Raw genomic sequence first — 20,669 nt, forward strand, 5'->3', positions numbered from 1 at the left:
CATATTTGTTCCATACAACAATGGCATGAACGGAGTGAGCCCTTTTGCCAGTCAATACAGTCTCTGTGGGTGGAGGCAGAGCATAGCATACACACAGAGTGCAGAAGAATGTAAGAAGTAAGAATTAATTTAGTAGAATGCAATATCCCATCCATCCATCCATTTTCTATACAGCTTCTCTTCATTAGGGTCGCTTGTTCAGCATCGCTTGTTATTTTAGCCATCTAATAAAATGAACTGTGTTTTTCAGCATTATCTTAAGGTTAGCATCGTAATCCCTCAATTATTTGCTAACTTGCCCACCTTTTGATATTTTTTTTGAATGGGTCTCTGGTTTGCATTCTGTTTTATTTGTATAACTGTGCATATGTATAACACGATTTGTCCTTTTCAGAATTTCTTCTAAGGAAAAAAAATACAGTTTTATATTCGGGCCAATACAGTAAACATAATAAATCATGTTGATTTTGTTTGTTTTGTGTAGGTGTTGGAGAGTGATCGCCCTGAGCCAGTGTTTGGAATCTGTATGGGCAATCAGATCACTGCTCTGGCTGCTGGAGCAAAGTCCTACAAACTACCAATGGGCAACAGGTGAGCTTAGCAATTTAGAAGAAGACACTATATTTCTGTTCTTGTAGCATCAAAAAGGCAAACAGTAATAACTGTAAATAACGGATGCCTGAGTTTTGTATAGTACCTGCTCTACAGTCTTTATAGTGCTTTTGAAATTCAATCAGACTAGGAATAAAATATAAATGCATAGTATGTAATTTATTTGTGTGTTCCCCAGAGGCCAGAATCAACCGGTACTGAATGTGATGACAGGCCAGGCCTTCATTACGGCACAGAACCATGGCTACGGCATAGATAGTGAGTCCCTGCCCCCAGGGTGGAGCCCGCTTTTCATCAATGCCAATGATGGCACAAATGAGGTTGGTTCCACTCACTGTAAATGAGTTTCAGGAAAACATGCCATATGAATTTCTATTCCATAAATAAACATTCCTCTCATCTGCACTCATGAAATATGTAGTAGAAGTGGAGAACTCCGAGAAAGGCTGAGAGTATAATGCCGTTGACTTGATTTTGTACGCTCACATCAAATTTGGATGTTTTGCAGGGCATCATGCACAACACTAAACCTGTTTTCACGGCTCAGTTCCACCCAGAGGCTAAAGGCGGCCCCACTGACACAGAGGTATTTAAAGACATTCACTTGCTGAATAAAATCAAATCCCAAATGTATCTCAGTGTATTTCTGCTTTTATCGTATTGTTATTGATATTATTTGTCTTGTTGCGGTTCTGTAGTTCCTTTTCGACACCTTCATGGCCTTGATGAAAAAAGGAAAGGATGCCAACATAATGTCAGTCATGCCGAAGAAACCGTACATCCCTCCCAGAGTGCAGGTATATAGCAGGTTAGATTTGCAACGTGTTTTAGACATTTCAAAATTGTTCTTCATGGAAAGCTGCATCGTTCTTTATCATCTATCTGTTTTGCATTTCAATGTTGTGTACTGTATGAGCAAAGGTCTCAAAGGTGTTGGTACTGGGATCTGGTGGGCTGTCTATCGGTCAGGCTGGAGAGTTTGACTACTCTGGATCTCAGGCCATCAAGGCTATGAAAGTAAGCACAAATATGTACAGTATATACTGTATATATTGAGAAGTGTTCCTGAAATATAGACCATCATATATGTTTCATTCCTAATTGAAATGGCATTGTCTGCAGTTTGTGCATAATGCAGTACAAAAAAATAATGCGTGTGGGTGTATATATTTTTATACAGTATATATATACAGTACATATGCTTCTCACAAAAAGTTAGGGATATTTGACTTTCGGGTGAAATCTCATGATGAACCTAAAATGCATGCTAACCTTTTACAGTTGAACTTAATTTCACCATCTCTAAACTTTTTCGTCACTGTCTTGTGATGTTAAAATGTGAACAGCATTATGAAGAGGACTGTTTGAATACCAATTGTAATTGAACCAGGACATGTTTTGATTGATTCATGGATTATGCACCTTTTGTGTTGGATCACCAACTGTAATGGTCATAGTACATTTTAGCTTTATCCTGAAATTTCACCCAAATAACCCTAACTTTGAATATTCCAATGTTGGAAAAGCCAAAAAATAAACCGTCAGATTTTTAACTGTTTTTGTGACATGGTGTTGTAGGAGGAGAATCTGAAGACAGTGCTCATGAATCCAAACATAGCTTCAGTCCAGACCAATGAAGTAGGCACCAAGCAGGCCGACTCGGTCTACTTCTTGCCTGTCACATCACAATTTGTTACCGATGTGATTAAGGCCGAGCGCCCTGATGGCATCCTGCTTTCCATGGGTGGACAGACCGCCCTCAACTGCGGTGAGCATTTAGTCATAAATACTGTATTTCTTCACTTCAGTGTAAATTCAACACATTTCTCTTGCTTTGTTCTATTTCCAGGAGTAGAATTGTTTCAGCAGGGTGTTCTGGAGCAGTATGGGGTGAAAGTCTTGGGAACACCGATAGAGTCCATCATGGCCACAGAGGACAGGCAAATTTTTGCTGAAAAACTAACGGAGATCAACGAAAAGATTGCACCCAGTATTGCAGTGGAGTCTGTAAGAATACAAATGTGAAACCAGGTTCTACATTGGATTTAAAGAAGCCATTTTTACAGTGGAAATCACAGGTACTTGAATGTGTGCGTCTACTTTTTAGGTGTGTGATGCCTTGAAAGCTGCACAGCAGATTGGTTATCCAGTGATGCTACGATCTGCCTATGCCCTGGGAGGGCTGGGCTCTGGTCTGTGTGCCAACAAGGACAAACTGGAGGAAACTGCCAATAAGGTCAGAGTGTTGACGTGGAGCTTTTTTGACATGGAAAATCTGTGAAAAACCCAGAGTAAGCATATATTTTCATGGAAATCATTTTGGAATTTATCAAGAAAGACAAACACTCTGCTTTCTTTGACAGTGAACTGCTGGGTTATCTCTTGATGCTCCTCACGTTGCTCCCTGAAATTGTTCAATTGAAGTCCATGAAGAAATGCCAGCCAGTGTTAGGATAGACTCACATAGTTTTATCAGTTTTAAAAACAAATTATTTTTGCAGCAATAGCTCAGTCCGCAAGGGCTACGGCTTTGGAACCGGAGGGTCCCAGTTCAAGAAAGAAAGTTCAAAAGAAGTCCAACTATTTGTTGGAGAGATGCAAGTCCGCCACAATGGTTAGCTATGAAACTTAATCGGTTGAGCTAACCCTAAACCTGTCTCGGCACTGTAGATTAGGGCTGCATACGAAAACTCTCATCGTTATAGCACCGGTCTTGCCCAAAAATAAACGCTTTTGGTGCTAAATGAATGCAGACTTAGCCACCTGCAACAAGTGCTTGTGGCGATATTGTGCAAGTAACGACGTGTAAGTAATGTAAGCGTCCCCACAGAGACACACATAAACTGTGCAGTGCATTTACAAACTGCAAAAGTCTGAGCATCATAGAACAAACAGCACATTCCCTATTTTCTGTTTTCTGTTTTGCTGCTTATTTATCTTTGATTTACACTGTTATGAAAAAGTCACCCTTAATTGTTTCAGATCATCAAACTAATTTTAATATTAGTCAATGACAGCACAACAGAACACAAAATGCCGTTTTTACATGAAAATTTTTGGCACGTCTTTGTGTTGTTGTGGCGGCAAACCCTGGATGTGAGAGATGAGACCCGATTGCAGGTAAAATGTATTTTTTAATAGATTGCTGCTGTGCAGTGACAGGATACCAACAAAAACATTCATATAACAATAAGCAATGCTTCAACAAGGAATGAAACATGCACCTGACCTAATAGGAGTGAAACTGAAATTAGCAGCAGAATGAACAAAAATGGAAAAGCTGGCAAAACATAGGCCAGAGCAAAAGCAGAAGTAATACCAAAATAAGGGCATGAAAACCAGAATTAAGACCTCTAGGGGAACACACACCACAAAGTCAAAGTCACACAGGCAAGTTCACAGAGCGTGACAGTACCACCCCCCCCCCGCCCCAAGGACGAATCCCTAGGGTCCTAAAAAGTCCAAAGTCAAAGAGGGATGGGTGGTGGGAGGACATGTGGTGGGTCGCCTGCAGGACCCTTTCGGGGGATGGCCAGGACGGTGAGCCCCGGTGAAGCTGGTGGGACCCCTCAGGGGGTCGACCAGAACATCATGCCCGAAGAAGCCAGCAGGACCCCTCCGGGGGACTAACAAGATGGTGAGCCTGGCGGAACCAGCAGAAACCTTCCGGGGGATGGCCTGGTGAGCACGGCGGAACCAGCAGGACCACTCCAGGGGATGGCCAAGACGGTATGCCCGGCGAAGCTGGTTCGACCCCTCGGAGGACGGCCAGGACGGTGTGCGTGGCGGAGCTGGTGGGACCCCTCCGAGGATCAGCGGGGGAAGCGGGCTGTGCTTCTTGGTCTGCTGCAGCGAGCCCTGCTGCAGCGAGCCCTGCATCTTGACTCGCAGGTACAGGAGCAAGCTGCGCATCTTGGCTTCCAGGAGAGGGAGCGGTCTGTGCTTCCTCAGCTGCACAGCAGATGGCACCATCGCCCCCTGCACAGCCCCGCCAGCCGCACAGTTGCTGATACCAGATGTTGTTCACTGCCCTTGCCGAAACCAGGGAAGGGAGGAGGGGGCTTGTAGGAGGGTCACTGGTTCCTCCCGCACTGATCCCCCAGCCGGAAGAACTGGTGGCTTGAGACGTGGTGCCGGGACGGGCCTGGAACACCGTGAGTAGGACACCAGAAGGGAGTGAAACTTGAGGCGGCGTGGTGTAGAATGCAGGGGTTTCTTCTGATTCTTGAGGAGCCAAGGTGTAGGCTGCGGGAGGATGTAGGGCTTCTGACCATGAGGGGTGGGCGCCGGTGCGTCAAGTGCAGACATGGTACGAACTCCGGATGCGTCGGGACTGACGCAGTGTCAGCTTTGGGGGCGTTAGAGGCTTGTGACGTCGTGGGGCTGGCACGGGAGAAGTCAGAAGGTTGGTGTGCCAAGGTGCGGGAACAGAACTGACTTCCTCTTGGTGTTGCGTGGGAAGCAACGGAGAAACGGAGGAGGAAGGCAGCTGGAGCTCATCATGCTGACGTTGAGCAGGGACCTTCGTGGGCTGGACAATCAGCCGGCACTCAGAAACAGCGTGAGGAGGGAGTTGTACCTTGGCGTGGCGAGGAGGGAAGTTCCGGGGGTGTCGCGAGCCTGGGCAGGAGAGAACCCCAAGGTGCAAGGTGAGCTGTGACCCAGAGCGTCTCCATAGCCGTCACAGTCCTTCCTGAAAGTTGATCTTCAGCCCAAGCAGCAACTCTTAGGAAAAAAGACCTAGTAGTGGTCATCTCCTCAAGGTCGCCTTGTCTTGGTCAGAGCATTCTGTCATGTCTTAGTGTTGTGGTGTGGTGGCGGTGACCCCAGAATGTGCGACGAGACCCGATTGCAGGTAAAATGTATTTTTTTAATAAAGATTGCTGCCATGCAGCGGCAGGATACCAACAAAAGCATTCATGTGACAATAAGCAATGCCAGACGGGGGACAAACGGGATCGTCAGGCCAGGACTTTAACTAGGTCACTCCAAAGTCTTCATCTTGTGTTTCTTCAGTCATTCAGATGTGGACTTGCTGGTGTGTTTTGGATCATTCTCCTGCTGCAGAGCCCAAGTTGGTTTTAGCTTGAGGTCACAAACAGATGGCCGGACATTCTCCTTCAGGATTTTTTGGTAGACAGCAGAATTCATGGTTCCATTTATCACAGCAAGTCTTCCAGGGGCCTATTGCACAAAACTAGGGTAAGGGATTAAGCCGAGATGTTTTGGTTATCCTAGCTCAATTTAGCCGTGATCCGGTTGCACAAAAGTGGGATAGTGGAAAGTAGAATATGTTCTAACATAAGTTACCATGGAGATTTATTCTGTGGAGTTAGGTCCAGGATCTATTTCATCTCATCCCTTATCTCAATCAGTAGTCACCATACATGGAAACCAATAATTAAACCACTGCCCACTACACATTATCACATTCAACTACACCCACTGCCATGACTTCAACATTTGTCATCATTCATTTCAGTCATTGTATATAAAGGGTTTTAGATGATGTAGCAATCATTAGATCATTTATTAGATAATTTCACATACTATATATATAAAATACACATCCCATATTAATAGAAATACACATCTACTGTACAAGATAAAGGAGTTATACAGTCTGATGGAGTTATATTTACAGATTCCACTCACTGCAGTCAATTTCACCTACAATTTCAACAAATACATAATCCTAGTGGGACAACGTTTTTGGAGATGTTAATTGTGTTGGTTGCGGATGTGTACTACCTTACCCAGAAGCCTAGGCTCGAGGGGAAACAGGAAGTTTACACGCTGTTGAAGCTACGAGTGAGTAATGGTGATATGCTAATAAAGCAAAGAGTTCATATATATTAGTGCACATTGCTGTTCTTGATTTATTAAACAAGCAACAAACATAACATTAACTATTTGGATTGTAATTATAATGGTTTCAGCAGAGCAGTGAGTGTGTATTTGTGCACAACTTAGACACAAAGTATTGTAGAGACACTCTCTGCAATACTTTGCCATGTTTTCTCTCTTTGTTGGTGGTGTTGGCTTTTGTTTTTATTTGCTCTTTTTTTCCTCCTCGTAAGCCTACAGTGTATGAAAATTTCCCCTTCCGTCGGGGGAAAGTACTCTGCTGTCATTGCCATAGTGAATCGGTGACTGTGTGATCGATAGGCGGGGTCTATTTAAGGTAAGCCACGTACACGCACTGATCTGGGATTGGTTTCACCTGGCTTGATTAATCAGTGTGTACTCAACCTTGCTTGGGCTTTATGCAACCAATTAAGCCTGTATGCACTTGCTTTGGTTTGGTTGAGCTCAGCTTATTCATTTGTCCTGGTTTTCTGAATCCTACTTTTGTGCAATATGCCCCGGACCCTGAAGCAGCAAAACAGCCTCAGACCATCACACTACCACCACCATATTTTAGTGTTGTATGATGTTCTTGTTCTGAAATGCAGCATCACTGTTACGACAGATATAATGGGACACAGACCTTCCAAAAAGTTCAGCTTTTGTCTAATTAGACCACAGAGTTCTTGCCAGAGTTTCTGGAGAAATGGAGACAAGCCTTAGTGTTCTTTTTGTTCAGCAGTGGTTTTTGTCTTGGAACTCTGTCATGCAGGCTGTGTTTGCCAATTGTCGTTATGGTGGAGTCATGAACACTGACATCAACTGTGGTTCGATGAGGCCCAAAGCTTTGGGAATGGTGTATAACCTTTTCCAGACTGATAGATCTCAATTCATTTCAGTTATGTTTTAATGGGGTTGGGCATGTAGTTTTGGATTTTTTTTATCCCTTAATAAAATAGGTTTCATTTAAAAAGTGCATTTTGTGTTCACTTGTGTTGTCATTGACAAATATTTACATTAGTTTGACGATCTGAAACATTTAAGTATCACAAACAGAAATCAGGAAAGGGGCAAACACTTTTTCACACCACTGTATATTATTGTATTCGTATCAGTATTTGAATTACTATTCTGTTCAACTTGCATGTCACAAAATTTGATAAAAATAAAAAGGCTTTTTATATGTTCCTTATTAAAAGTACTGGTTCGGTTACCATTTCAAGAGTACCGATTTGGCACCAGTATCGGATAAAATGGGAACGATACCCATCCCTGCTGATATAATTGTAGCGGTATGTTCACTATTGTTTTGTACATTCCCTAGGCTCTTGCCATGAGTAGTCAGATCTTGGTGGAGAAGTCCTTACTCGGTTGGAAGGAAGTGGAATATGAGGTGGTGAGAGACGTGGCAGATAATTGTGTCACCGTCTGCAATATGGAGAACTTTGACCCACTCGGCATACATACAGGTGTGAAAACAACTTGTCACATTGCTCGCTTTCTTCATTATTTTAATTTTAATTTCTTTATTATTTTCCACTTAATAAAGGATAGCTCTGATAATCTTACTACAATCCCCCTCTTTTTCAGGTGATTCTATTGTAGTGGCACCGAGCCAGACATTGTCCAACGAGGAGTACCACATGCTTCGTGAAACAGCGATCAAAGTGGTTCGTCATCTTGGTATTGTAGGCGAATGTAACATTCAGTATGCACTCCACCCATCATCCCTGGAGTACTGCATCATTGAGGTCAATGCTCGCCTCTCAAGAAGCTCAGCCCTTGCATCCAAAGCCACTGGGTAACATATAGAGTATGTGTGTACTTAAGTACTAAACACTCATATTGTTGATACTGATCTCCTTGCCCATTGCTTCACGTCTCCCAGATACCCATTGGCATTTGTGGCTGCTAAGCTAGCTTTGGGGATCCCCTTGCCTGACATCAACAATTCTGTATCTGAAAAGACCACTGCCTGCTTTGAGCCTAGTTTAGACTACATCGTCACTAAGATCCCTCGCTGGGACCTGGACCGTTTTCAGGGCATGTCTAGTGAAATAGGTAGTGCCATGAAGAGCGTTGGAGAGGTGATGACTATCAATCACTCACTTACATTACTCCGGATCGGGCCATGCCACATACTTATGCTGTGATTAAATATATCCATCTAATGGATTTAGGTGATGGCAGTGGGACGTACTTTTGAGGAGAGCATGCAGAAGGCCCTGAGGATGTGCCATCCGTCAGTGGATGGCTTTGTGCCCCAACTGCCTCTTCAAAAAGCCTGGGCAAACACCCACAGCCTGCAACAGGAGCTGGCTGTGCCATCCAGCACCCGAATTTTCTCCATTGCCAAGGTGTAATTGAAAAAAAAATCCACTGCATATGCAGTGAACCACTGTTATCAAAACCAATATGTTTTTCATTTTGCTAGTTAGAAAATCGTGTTCTAGTCTGGGGCTGCAATTAACGATTATTTTGTTAGTCGATTAACCTGAAGCTTGTTCCATCCATCCATTTTCTATGCCGCTTCTCCTCATTAGGGTCTGTGTAGACTCTCAGTCGTACAGGAGTTGTCCAACGAGGGAAAGGCTTCTTGAGACGTCATCTGTACTTCTGTGAAGAAGGTGTCGGACGTTTCGCTCCTCATCCGAAGAGCTTCGTCAGCGAACTAACAAGTGCTGGTAGCCTAGGCCTTAAATACAGTAAGAGTGGGCGGAATTGGTGTGCCAACGCCCTCCTCTTATTGGTTCCTTACACTAAGACTGGGAGGAGTAGTGGTCTAATCCTCTCCTTACATTAGCACCTCCGATCAAAGGGAAGTGTAGCTCCCTGTAGTTGGGTATGAACGACTCTGATACTGGCCTAGGCCTAGGCTACCAGCACTTGTTAGTTCGCTGACGAAGCTCTTCGGATGAGGAGCGAAACGTCCGACACCTTCTTCATAGAAGTACAGATGACATCTCAAGAAGCCTTTCCCTCGTTCTCCTCATTAGGGTCGTGAGGGCATGAAGCCTATCCCAGCAGACTTCGGGTACACCCTGGACTGGTTGCCAGCCAATCATATAGACAAACATATAGACAAACAATCATTCACACTTATGGACAATTTTAGAGTTGCCAATTAACCTAACATGCATGTTTTACCCGGGGAGTACATGCAAACTCCACACAGAAATGCCCAAGGGAGAATCGAACCCAGATCTTCCCGATCTCAATCTGTGACATGCTAACCACTAGACCACTGCGCGGCCCCTGAAGCTTGTTTTTTCGATTAATCGTGTAATTGGTTAGGCCCTAGACAGACCAAATCAATATGAAGCAAACACAAACAGTTAGTGGTTTGGTCTGCAACATATCAGAAAAAAGGCAAAAATGTTGATGACTGTTTTATAAAGTCAGAGCTGATCTGTGTGAATATCTTGTTTAAAAAAACAAATATAATAGGTCTGCTTTCATGGATGACGAAGGAAATGAAAAAATATTCACATTTCAGAGGATAGACATTTTTAAATCAAAGAAAGATTCATCAAATACTCAAAATAGTTGTTAATTTATTTGGATAATCAGTTAATCATCGATTAATCTATTGAAGTCGTATATCATAATCACGGTTTGGTACGTTTCTCGGTTTTAAGTTCATGGTTCGGTTCATAATCAATACAGTAAAGGAACAAAATACAAAGCTGGCCGGTAATTCTCCAACCAATAAAACTCTCAAATAAAATTAATAAAATAATAATAAAGTATATAGAAAATATGAAGGATGTGGGGGGCCACATTGATACAGTTTGTGCATGAAAGATACTGTATTATAATTTGTGTTATTGGTGACAAAGCAAATTAGTGTACATTTTAAAATAATGTATTTCATTAATAAGAAATTGTATTTTTAGAAACAAGCTGCTTTTGCCAAAAATGGCCCCGGGCCGCCCTTTCTGTCGTATTTTTAATATGTGGGCTCAAACAGATGGCAAGATATTCTCCACATGAAAGTTCTCCTTTATTACGTCACACGTCACACACTATATCTAACTGGCTCCCCTTACGGTAACATCCTGTCTTCAAAATAAAGGCACACCAGCAAACATAAGGTTACACCACATCTCCCCTTTTTTAAAAAAAAAAAACACACACAAAAAACTGGCGCTCACCCAAGTATTCTTATACCTGTTAACCTTCACATAACCCACGATAAACTTTTCACACATCTCTCTCCCCTTCTTACAAAGAAAATAGAACTCTTGTTTTTTTCTTCATTTACAAGTCCAGTCTCTTGGGTTTTACCACCACTCTACTGAACCTAGTTTTCATGGGAACTGGTGTAGGTAGTTCTCTTGCCTGAGCGTGTGGGCGTTAATTTGGCAATCTCCACACATTTAGAGTAGTAGTCTACTACTAGTAAGTAGTTACAATTATCTAGCGTAAATAAATCTGCCGCTAGTTTTTGCCACGGTCTCTCTGGAAGCTCACTGGGTAACAGTGGCTCAACCGGGTTGGCTCGTTCTTTAATGCATGTTGTGCTTCAATCTCCGCTTCTGTGCCGAATGTCTTTCATTTTCATCTGCTTTTAGGGACACTTCCTTATGGAGATACATCGCAACTCTGATTGTACACTTCCTGTTCATCAGTTGTAATATGTACCAAAATCGGTACGCGGATATACCGAACCGAAAGCCCTGTACCGAAAAATCGGAATCTGAATACATGTACCATTACACCCCTAGTGCTTTGTGTTTTGTTCAGTACACAGCCATCCAACTGGTTCTGCATTTTCAAGCAGAAGTCAATCTAAGCTTTACTTAGCTTTAATTATGCCAATTTATTTGGACAAGCACCCAATTTGATGTTCTGTGGAAACTCCAGAATGCTAGCTGGATGCCTGCCCTTGCAACAAGAAGAATATATGATAACTTGATTATGATGTATTTATAGATGTAGCGCTTCATCTGTTTCATGTTTCTCCCCTTCAGGCCCTCCACAGTGGTATGAGCGTAGATGAGATCCACCAGCTGACAGCTATCGACAAGTGGTTCCTGTACAAACTCCAAAAGATTACGCTGCTGGAGCAGCACCTTGCAAACTACAAGAGGTAATGCGAAAGACTTCCCAACTCATGGATATCTATAATTCATTTTTTAGATCTTAGAGTATTGGTCGATTCAATGAGTGCTGTCAAGCAAATCATTTAATACTGATAAAGAGAATCAGGTGCAGTCAATCATGGTTCCTAACATGAAGTTAGTTGGGATTGTCAAGTTAAAAGACATTGGCTATGGGAAGATTTTGGTACCAAACAAAAACCTGAATTTTGTGCCTCAGCTGTATGAACAAATTACATTTTTTTAAATCATCACAAGTGTCTTTAGTCATCTTTCTCTCACTTGCTTGCTGTCAAGCTCCTGGGCAGCTCCTATCACAGTGTGCCGTGAATTGGATTTTACTCCCCACATGGGGTATGTGCGACTTCCTTCTGACTCTCACTGTTTAATAATGAATGTCTGGTTGTCTGGTGGGCAGCCTTCCATGTGTCTGCGTCTTGTAGTCCCCACAGTCCCTAGAGTAGGGGTTATTGGGATGGACACATTATAGATGGCTGCTGGCAGATAGATGTGCCACAGAGTCAAGTTCAGGTAGCCTTCTGGCCCCTTTGGTCCACAGGCTCATTAGATATGTGCATCACTGAGGTGTTTCTTAGATTTTGATAGCAGAAAAAAGTAGGTTATAGAGTGAGGTTCCATCCATCTATCCATCCATTTTCTATGCGGATTATCCTCATTAGGGTCGCAGCGGTATGCTGGAGCCTATCCCAGCTGACTTTGGGCGAGAGGCGGGGTACAACCTGGACTGGTTTATATAGTGAGTTTATTTTATGGATATCCATTGCTCTATAGACAGTTATCTTTTAAAAATGTGTCACATTTAGATTAATATTACAGTGAGTAGACTTACGTTAATATACAGTATAATAAATAGCCATTTTTGTGGCAGAAAAAAAAAATCCCTTTAGGCCCAACCAAAAAAATATTTTCTAGTGCCCTTGCTATTTCCCTGTTTGTGGTAGAAAGTACCATGGTGCAATGCACTGCTTTTGCAGACCTGCCAACATTTAGGCATTTTTCATACACGGCACGCATTCTGACCTTTGATTACCCGGCTCCCCATGCTCAGTCTCTGCACATAGTGTGATGTTCACCTCCAAGAGAAACCCTGCATCTGCGGCGATGCTGGTGGTTAAGGCTATGATTGGTCGGCTTGTAGAACATTATTTCCTGCCTGCATACGACTTCACTTCCGCGAACACCTTCTCCTACGTTTTCGGATAAAAATGACAGTTTTAACATATCAATTAGTCCCAGATGCAGTAACACCCCTTTTCTCTCTTTAATTACTATTGTTCGCTCGCTATAAAGGAAGCCAACAAGCTAAATAGTCGACCAGTTTGTTGCTGGAGAGCACTCCTGAAATTTCTTCAAGGTCAGCCAATCTGTAGTTGTTTAATCGGTGATGGTGAGGTTTAAAAATAAATGTCATCATATTTTTGAAAATCCCATTGTATAACATTTTCAACACTGGTTATAAAAACATCCATCCGTCATCATATGCCGCTTATCCTCACTAGGGTCACAGGTATGCTGGAGCCTATCCCAGCTGACCTCGGGCGAGAGGCGGGGTACACCCTGGTGGCCAGCCACTTGCAGGGCACATATACACACACACACAACCATTCACACTCACATTCATACCTATGGACAATTTAGAGTCGCCAATTCACCTAACATGCATGTTTTTGGATGTGGGAGGAAACCGGAGTACCCGGACAAAACCCATGCACGCACGGGGAGAACATGCAAACTCCACTCAGAGATACCCAAGCGGAGATTCCAACCCAGATCATCCCGATCTCCTGACTGCGGCCAACATGATAGTCACTAGGCCACCGTGCGGCCCGTTATAAAAACAAATCAATTTAATTTGCCTTTATTTTTTTTACTAGCTTTTCAGTGCCTAAAGGCCTGCTGCTGAAGGCCAAGCAGGATGGCTTCTCGGATCGACAGCTTGGTCAGATTTTGGGTACCAATGAGGAAGAAGCTCGACAGATGAGGCTCAGTCATGGTATCAAACCCTGGGTTAAACAGGTGAGCGATACTGCTGTTTTTGCTTGGAGATTTTTGTGAAGGTTACGTTAAAAAATAAAAGTTAAAAACAATAAGAGCTACAGGTGTTGATCTGTACATTTTACCTGTTGAATTACTTCTATCAAACTGTTCAGAATCAAGTGAACATATGATTGTATGTATAAACTATCACAGGCTTCTGACAGTAAGGCAATAGTTTACCAGTCCTAGCATTTGTGGATGTATAAAGCATTTAGTGTTATTTGTTTAATATATCACTTAACTTCACAGATCGATACACTGGCAGCAGAGTATCCTGCCATAACCAACTACCTTTACTGCACATATCATGGTCTGGTAAGTGGTTTAATAAACAATACTTGGAAGAGATGGTTGTTGTATATGTATATATAATTGTGGTTTTACATTTCTGAAGCATTGTCATTTTTATTACAATATTACTTTATTATAATACAATATAATTGTATTATAATTGTTTATTATAAAATGATTTTATGATAATATTTTATTAAGCGATTTACAGTAAACCATTTACTGATGATTCTTTCTTTTCAACAGGAGCATGACTTGGACTTTAACGACCAGGGAATTATGGTTCTTGGTTGTGGGCCCTATCACATTGGTGGGTTCAGCAGTGATATTTTTATGACTTCCTTCCTTTTAGAATGATCCAGTCATGACAACATGTGATTCAATGTAGTTTTCCATCACCAGATATACTACGTTGATTGTCCACTCTGTCCATCAGGTAGCAGTGTTGAGTTTGACTGGTGTGCAGTGTCAAGCATCAGAGCCTTGAGACAGATCGGCAAGAAGACCGTGGTTGTAAACCATAACCCTGAGACAGTGAGCACTGATTTCGATGAGTGTGACCGTCTGTACTTTGAAGAGCTGACCCTGGAGCGCATACTAGACATCACTCAACAGGAGGTCAGCACACATCAAACATTTTTATGTGATAAATACTAAATATAATTCTAGGATTCATCGTGTGTGGGCTACTGTTGCGGCCGTGACCCACACCAAGCTAAAACTCAACTCTGTACCTCTGACGTCACCCCACCCATTATGTCTACTATATTGTCTAATAGGAGTCTAAAGGGTACTGTAGGGGTGTTATTTCATGTCTAGAGGGCTCTAATAATATTAAAAGCCATATTTCAAAGGTTGTCAACAGGTTTTCTATGCTCTAACTATGAAAATTTTCAATTTATAAATTAGGAATCCTATTTCAAGGGAATGCACTTATCATGGGTGGTTCCATAGTGGTTCCAATTAACCGCGATAAAGTGATTATTGTACTTGAATACCCACTATGATAAAATTATAATGTACTAGTGTATTGATCAAATATGACTTAGATATGCATGAGCCCACCTGACAACGGATAAGGTCAAAACATGCCCAATCACGATATATGCTTTCCCTGATTAATTTGATGTTTTTTTTACTGTTGTCTACTTCTTTTGACCTCCAGTTTAGCCTGTGGTTGAACCAGAGTGTGATTAAAGATTTGCATGCTCAGAAAGCTCACATTACCATAAATCCCACTCTTGCAGCTGCAGGATCCTGTTGCTTTGTCATAATGTGTGTGTGTTATACATACGGCATTAGAGCATGGAGATAAACTCCGGTCAGGGGAGCAGGTCCATGAATAATGAAGTGATTTTCCAGGAGCTACCTGGCATTGCCATGGAAACAGCAGGATACGCTAGACTGGAAAGGGAGCTGCAGACTGTTAATATAAAACCGACAACACTTTTTCTTCTGACACACGCACGCACACACTTCCTCCAGTGATAAACTAAACCCATGACATTGCTTAGATGAAGTGTCTTTGTTCAGCTCATATTTTTTGTGTGATCAGTCGCCAAAATAATTGGAATTGGACACCCTTTTTGTCAGTCTATAAATCTTGGCTGATAGGTGTTTGGCAGTAGGATTTCTTCTCTTCTCGTAATCTTCTCCATCTCCTTTCCCAGAGTTGCACTGGCACCATTGTATCCGTTGGGGGACAGATCCCGAACAATCTTGCGGCCCCCTTGCTCCGTAATGGGGTGACAATTCTGGGCACAAGTCCTCTGCAGATTGACCGTGCTGAGGAGCGCTCTGTCTTCTCCAGGATCTTGGATGACCTTGGTGTGGCCCAAGCCCCATGGAAGGCCCTCAACTCCCTGGTAAGAGGAAACAGTAATGATGGCACATGTGGTTAGCACGTCTGCCTCACAGCTAGGTGCTTTTTCATGTTGTCCCTGTGTTTGCGTAAGTTTACTCCGGTTTTCTCCCACAGTCCAGAAACATGGGTTGTACTCCCATTAGGCTCGTTTTCTCGTCTCATGACTTGTATTGTGCTATGTTACTACAGTTTCTGTATTACTTGGGTGGCATGCCTCAGGTTGTAGAGTGGTAGTCTCCCAACCTCAAGGTTGTTGATTCGATCCTTCGTACGCCCATGTCGAAGTATGACGGGTTACAATGGCATTATTTAAGTGACGTTTTTATATAGTTAACTTTTGACTAATTTGGAGTCTTTGCATTTAATATCTGTTATGAATTGTGTCAGTTATCACCCCCCCCAAACCCTCTTGCCTATCTTGACGTTCACCTAAAAAAAAATCTAACCCGATTCAATCAAGATGTAACTGAAGTTTAGACTTCCAGCTCTAATGTAAGAGGTTGATCAAAAATATGAAATTGTCCATTTACATATTTTATATATGCTTTTATGCAAGGAATCTAGTTCGAATTTCTGCATGATTAATTTGAAAATCTAGAAATGAAATATTCATCATACATTTCACACCTCATTGTGCCACATGGCTACAATGCATGCACAGCAGATGGAGTCACAAACAGCACATATGTATCAATCTCATCATGCTTATGGACAGACAGTAATGGTTCTTATTAGGTCCTGTTGCCTTGCCTGCATTATAAAATAAGGGAAATGTCCCAAGAAAAATAAAGGAAAATGAGGGACAATAAGGGAAATGTTCTTTTATTTTGAAGGCCTGACTTTACCGGCTATCACAGGATGTAACCAAGGCGATGTCACCTGCGCGGACTGGAAGCTGTACTGCTCTGAAGAAGATTTTTTTCCTGAAAGTTAAAATACAGCAAAAATACAGCAGACTATGAAAACGGGAGGGCACCGGGAAAGACGAAATATGGTAGATTCCCACTGAAAACGGGAGGGTTGACAGGTATGTACAGTATATGAATGACGTAAGGCCATACGGTGGTCTAGTGATTAGCATATTAGCCACACAGTCAGGAGATCTGATCTAATTGGTGACTCTGAATTGTCCATTGGTATGAGTGTGAAAGGTTGTTTTTCTGAATGTGCCCCGCGATTGGCTGGCAACCAGCCCGGGTGTACCCTGTCTTTCGCCCAAAGTCAGCTGGGATAGGCTCCAGAAAACCCCAGCAATCCTGTCAGCACAGAAAGTGAATGAATGAATGAATGAATTATAAAATATACATTGATAAATTATAAAAATATACACTCCTGATCAAAATCTTAAGACCAGTTGAAAAATTGCTAGAATTTGCATTTTGCACATTTGGATCTTAATGAGGTTTTAAGTAGAGCTACAATATGCAAAAGCAAGAAGGGGGAGTGAAACAAAAAACACTTTGAAAAAGTAATTTATTGAAAACAACAATTGAACTGCAGCGTTGTCCTGTTGAAAAACCCAGCTGTTACCACACAGACGAGGGCCCTCAGTCATGAGGGATGCCCGCTGCAACATCTGCACATAAGCAGCCACCGTTTGACGACCCCGCACCACCTGAAGCTCCGGTGTTCCACTGAATGAAAACGCACCCCAGACCATGATGGACTCCAATGTGCCGGGTAAAAAACATGTCAGGTGGGATCTCCTTGTCACGCCAGAAACATTGGAAGCCATCTGGACCGTCAAGGTTACATTTTTTCCCATCAGAGAATAAAACTTTGTTCCACCTTTCAATGTCCCATGTTTGAGGCTCCCTGGCAAAGTCTAAACGGGCACTTTTGTGACGTTGAAGGAGACGACGTCTTTGAATTAGTTTTTTGTTTTTTTAAACCTTTTCCCGCAGATGCCGTCGTCACCAGTAAGGTCCTTAATTTGGCCCTGTGTCTTGATGGACAGCCAATTGGATCCTCTGGCTCAGCGCAGGTTTTTTTTGGATCTACCACTTGACTTTTTTGTTCCATAATGCTCAGGATCTTTCAAAACTTTACAATGACTGTCTTTTTGCGCCCAACCTCAGCAGCAATGGCACGCTGCGAGAGGCCTTGCTTATGCAGCTCGACAATCCGACCACGTTCAAAAAGAGAAAGCTTCTTAGCTTTAGCCATCAGGAGGGCACGACAGTGTGAATGCCTGACAGAAAATTAACATTTTGATCAGATGTTGGCTTTTATAGCCTGTGGTCTTAAACTTTTGATCAGGTGATTAACAACCCATTTCATTTTTTTTCTTTTGTTTTGTTTAAATTGCAAGCTCCAATTTTTTTTGTCTTACTCCCCCTTCTGGTTTTGGCATATTGTAGCTCTACTTAAAAATTCATTAAGATCCAAATGTGCAAAATGCAAATTCTAGCAATTTTAAGATTTTGATCAGTAGTGGATTTTTTTTTTATCCCTCATTTTCCCTTGTTTTTTTTTTTTTTTTTTACTAAGAGAAAACATTTCAGAAGAAACATCAAGGAAGAGCCTCAAGCCTTTTATATTTCACATCCTTTCCACTTTTTCTTCCAGTTCATCATGTGAAAAAGATAAATGAACAGATGAGCAGCGTAAGAATGGTGCGTTTATAACAGCTGCCACTAGATGGCGATAAAGTATTGTTATGGACAAGGATTGGCACCCTCAGTTGTGATCAGCTAAAAGTACAATTCCTTGCAAGGTCACTCAATATGGTCATTGCTCTTTATTTGAAAGCTTCTGTGTAAAAGTAATCATAGAGTTAAACTCCCGGCTTTTATAATCTATTGTTAACTTTTTGTTGTAGCACAGATGGTCATGTTTCGTCATGCCTTTCTTTCTGGATTTCCCAGAATAGATCTTTTATCGTTTTCTTTTTGACCTTCTGTGCTTGTGTTCTTGCCAGAAATGGTACTAAAATCCTCTAAAACTGAAGCCTTTCTAAATATGTGTGGTGAAAGAGAACTTGCTCTCTGAAAGGATTGTTGACCAGGAGAAACAAACGTGTTTGGTGTCAATGACTAGTAGCTTTTTCCATTAGTTTTGGAACAAACATGCATTATAAAACACAATGGTATGCGTTTGCACTGCTGCCTGTCCTTAAAAAAAATGTTAAATGTGCTTAAATTACATATTCACATTGTTGTAGTGTTTGGTCTACTGCACAATCAATTCCTTAATGATCTCTTATATCTTAAAATTCACAACTACAGCTATTATCCATTCCAAAGTTTAAAAAATGTGTTACATATGAGTAATAGACTATCACATGCTTCTGACATTTATTGAAATTAAATATATATGAACCAATATTGCTCATATATAACATATTGTACCCTAAAAGTAGTTGTTGTTATAAATAATTTCACCTGTAATATTAATTTACTTAATCATACTAAACATGTGACATCTTTTTTTGTTGTTTGGTGTTTTTTGTCAGGAAGATGCCTTCGTTTTTGCTAACCAGCTGGGCTACCCCTGTCTACTCCGCCCATCCTATGTTCTCAGGTACATTTGAGCACTCTGTTTTAATACAGTGGCATCTCAGTTTTCATCTTTAAACTGTTCCCCAAGGTCAGATGAAAACCAAATACTGTACATTTTTCACATAAGAAATATTGAAAATTCAATTAATCAGTTCCGGACACCCAAAAATATTAACAGGCGCTACCACCACACTTTGCTGCTGTCGCGCCTTAGCTTGGTGGTGTTGCGGCGTGACTCCAGGTATGCAGACGTATGCAGAAAGATTGCAGTAAAATGTATTTATTAAATAATGGATGGCTGCCGTGCAGCGACAGGGATCCAATTCTGAACAGAAACAAACGCAAACAGGAACAATGCTCCAATGCCAGACAAACGCCACGGGCTAGATTAAATAGTCAAACACAAAATGAGATGCAGGTGCGTTGGAACATGAAATTAAAACAAGCAGAAAATAACAGAGGCAAAACAGGAAGCATTACAAAATAAGAGCATGAAACCGGAACTAAATAATAAAAGCGAAACTAACAAACTGTCAAGCAGGCTACAACACAGACAGTACAGTACAGTACGCCCCCCTTAAAGATGGACCCTAGACGTCCTAAAGTTCAGATCAAAAGAGGAGTGGGTGGTGGGAGGACAGGTCCCCCTGGGACCCACCACGACATGCCTGATGGAGCCAGCAAGGCCTATCAGGAGGACGGCGAGCCTGGCGAAGCCCGCAGGACCTCTCCGAGAGAAGGCCGGGACGGTCGGCCAGCAGAACCCTTCAGGGGATCGGCCAGGATGGCACGTGAGGCGGAGCTGGTGGTACCCCTCAGAGGGTCGGCCGGGACGGCATGCGAGGTGGAGGTGGAGAGACGCCTACGGGGGTCGGTTGGGATGGCGTGCGAAGTGGAGCCGGTGGAACCCCTCCGGGGGCCAGCCGGTACGGCATGCGAGGTGGAGCCAGCGGGACCTTTCCGAGGAACGGCCACATCATTGGGACACCCCTAGGTGACTGACCAAAGGGAGCTTGAAGCCAGATGGCCGCCAGTCATGCGCCATTGCCGCAGGAGAGCCGTTGAGCCTCTTGGGCTCACGTGGAGCCTGCAGCACTGGACTGAACTGGGACAGGAACTGAAGACAGAGTAGGCTGACACATTGACTGAGCCGGGACAGGAACTGAAGACAGTTTTCCGCCAAAACTGGGACCAGGCATGGGTGGAGAGAGGCTTGGGGGACGGTCACTGGTTCCACCCGCTCTACAAGGGAGGGTGTGGAGGAAGGCTTCACCTTTGGACTCCGAGGAGCCCTTGCTGGAGCTGGTCGAGATATGCGCCTGCGTCGTGGCCAAGCAGATGTGTGAGCGATGGGTCCACGATACACCGACTCCATGGGAACTAGCTTGCCTATTA

The 20,669-nt window shown here is 42.7% G+C and overlaps 1 protein-coding gene across 2 annotated transcripts in view; it reads left to right on the plus strand.

Moving 5' to 3' along the window:
• Positions 1-20,669, plus strand: part of cps1 (carbamoyl-phosphate synthase 1, mitochondrial) — a 52,059-nt gene that overhangs the window by 9,235 nt on the left and 22,155 nt on the right. For both annotated transcript variants that reach the window (XM_054788094.1, XM_054788093.1), the window contains exons 9-27: positions 485-591; positions 791-932; positions 1,121-1,198; positions 1,311-1,409; positions 1,534-1,629; positions 2,191-2,380; positions 2,462-2,619; positions 2,720-2,848; positions 7,784-7,928; positions 8,050-8,260; positions 8,348-8,546; positions 8,640-8,816; positions 11,433-11,551; positions 13,457-13,598; positions 13,869-13,934; positions 14,157-14,220; positions 14,347-14,528; positions 15,581-15,775; positions 19,229-19,296. In XM_054788094.1, coding sequence (XP_054644069.1) covers positions 485-591; positions 791-932; positions 1,121-1,198; positions 1,311-1,409; positions 1,534-1,629; positions 2,191-2,380; positions 2,462-2,619; positions 2,720-2,848; positions 7,784-7,928; positions 8,050-8,260; positions 8,348-8,546; positions 8,640-8,816; positions 11,433-11,551; positions 13,457-13,598; positions 13,869-13,934; positions 14,157-14,220; positions 14,347-14,528; positions 15,581-15,775; positions 19,229-19,296 — 2,567 coding nt within the window. The remainder of the gene's footprint in view (positions 1-484; positions 592-790; positions 933-1,120; positions 1,199-1,310; positions 1,410-1,533; positions 1,630-2,190; positions 2,381-2,461; positions 2,620-2,719; positions 2,849-7,783; positions 7,929-8,049; positions 8,261-8,347; positions 8,547-8,639; positions 8,817-11,432; positions 11,552-13,456; positions 13,599-13,868; positions 13,935-14,156; positions 14,221-14,346; positions 14,529-15,580; positions 15,776-19,228; positions 19,297-20,669) is intronic.

The sequence above is a fragment of the Dunckerocampus dactyliophorus genome, chromosome 9 (assembly GCF_027744805.1).
Source record: "Dunckerocampus dactyliophorus isolate RoL2022-P2 chromosome 9, RoL_Ddac_1.1, whole genome shotgun sequence".
Lineage (NCBI taxonomy): Eukaryota > Metazoa > Chordata > Actinopteri > Syngnathiformes > Syngnathidae > Dunckerocampus > Dunckerocampus dactyliophorus.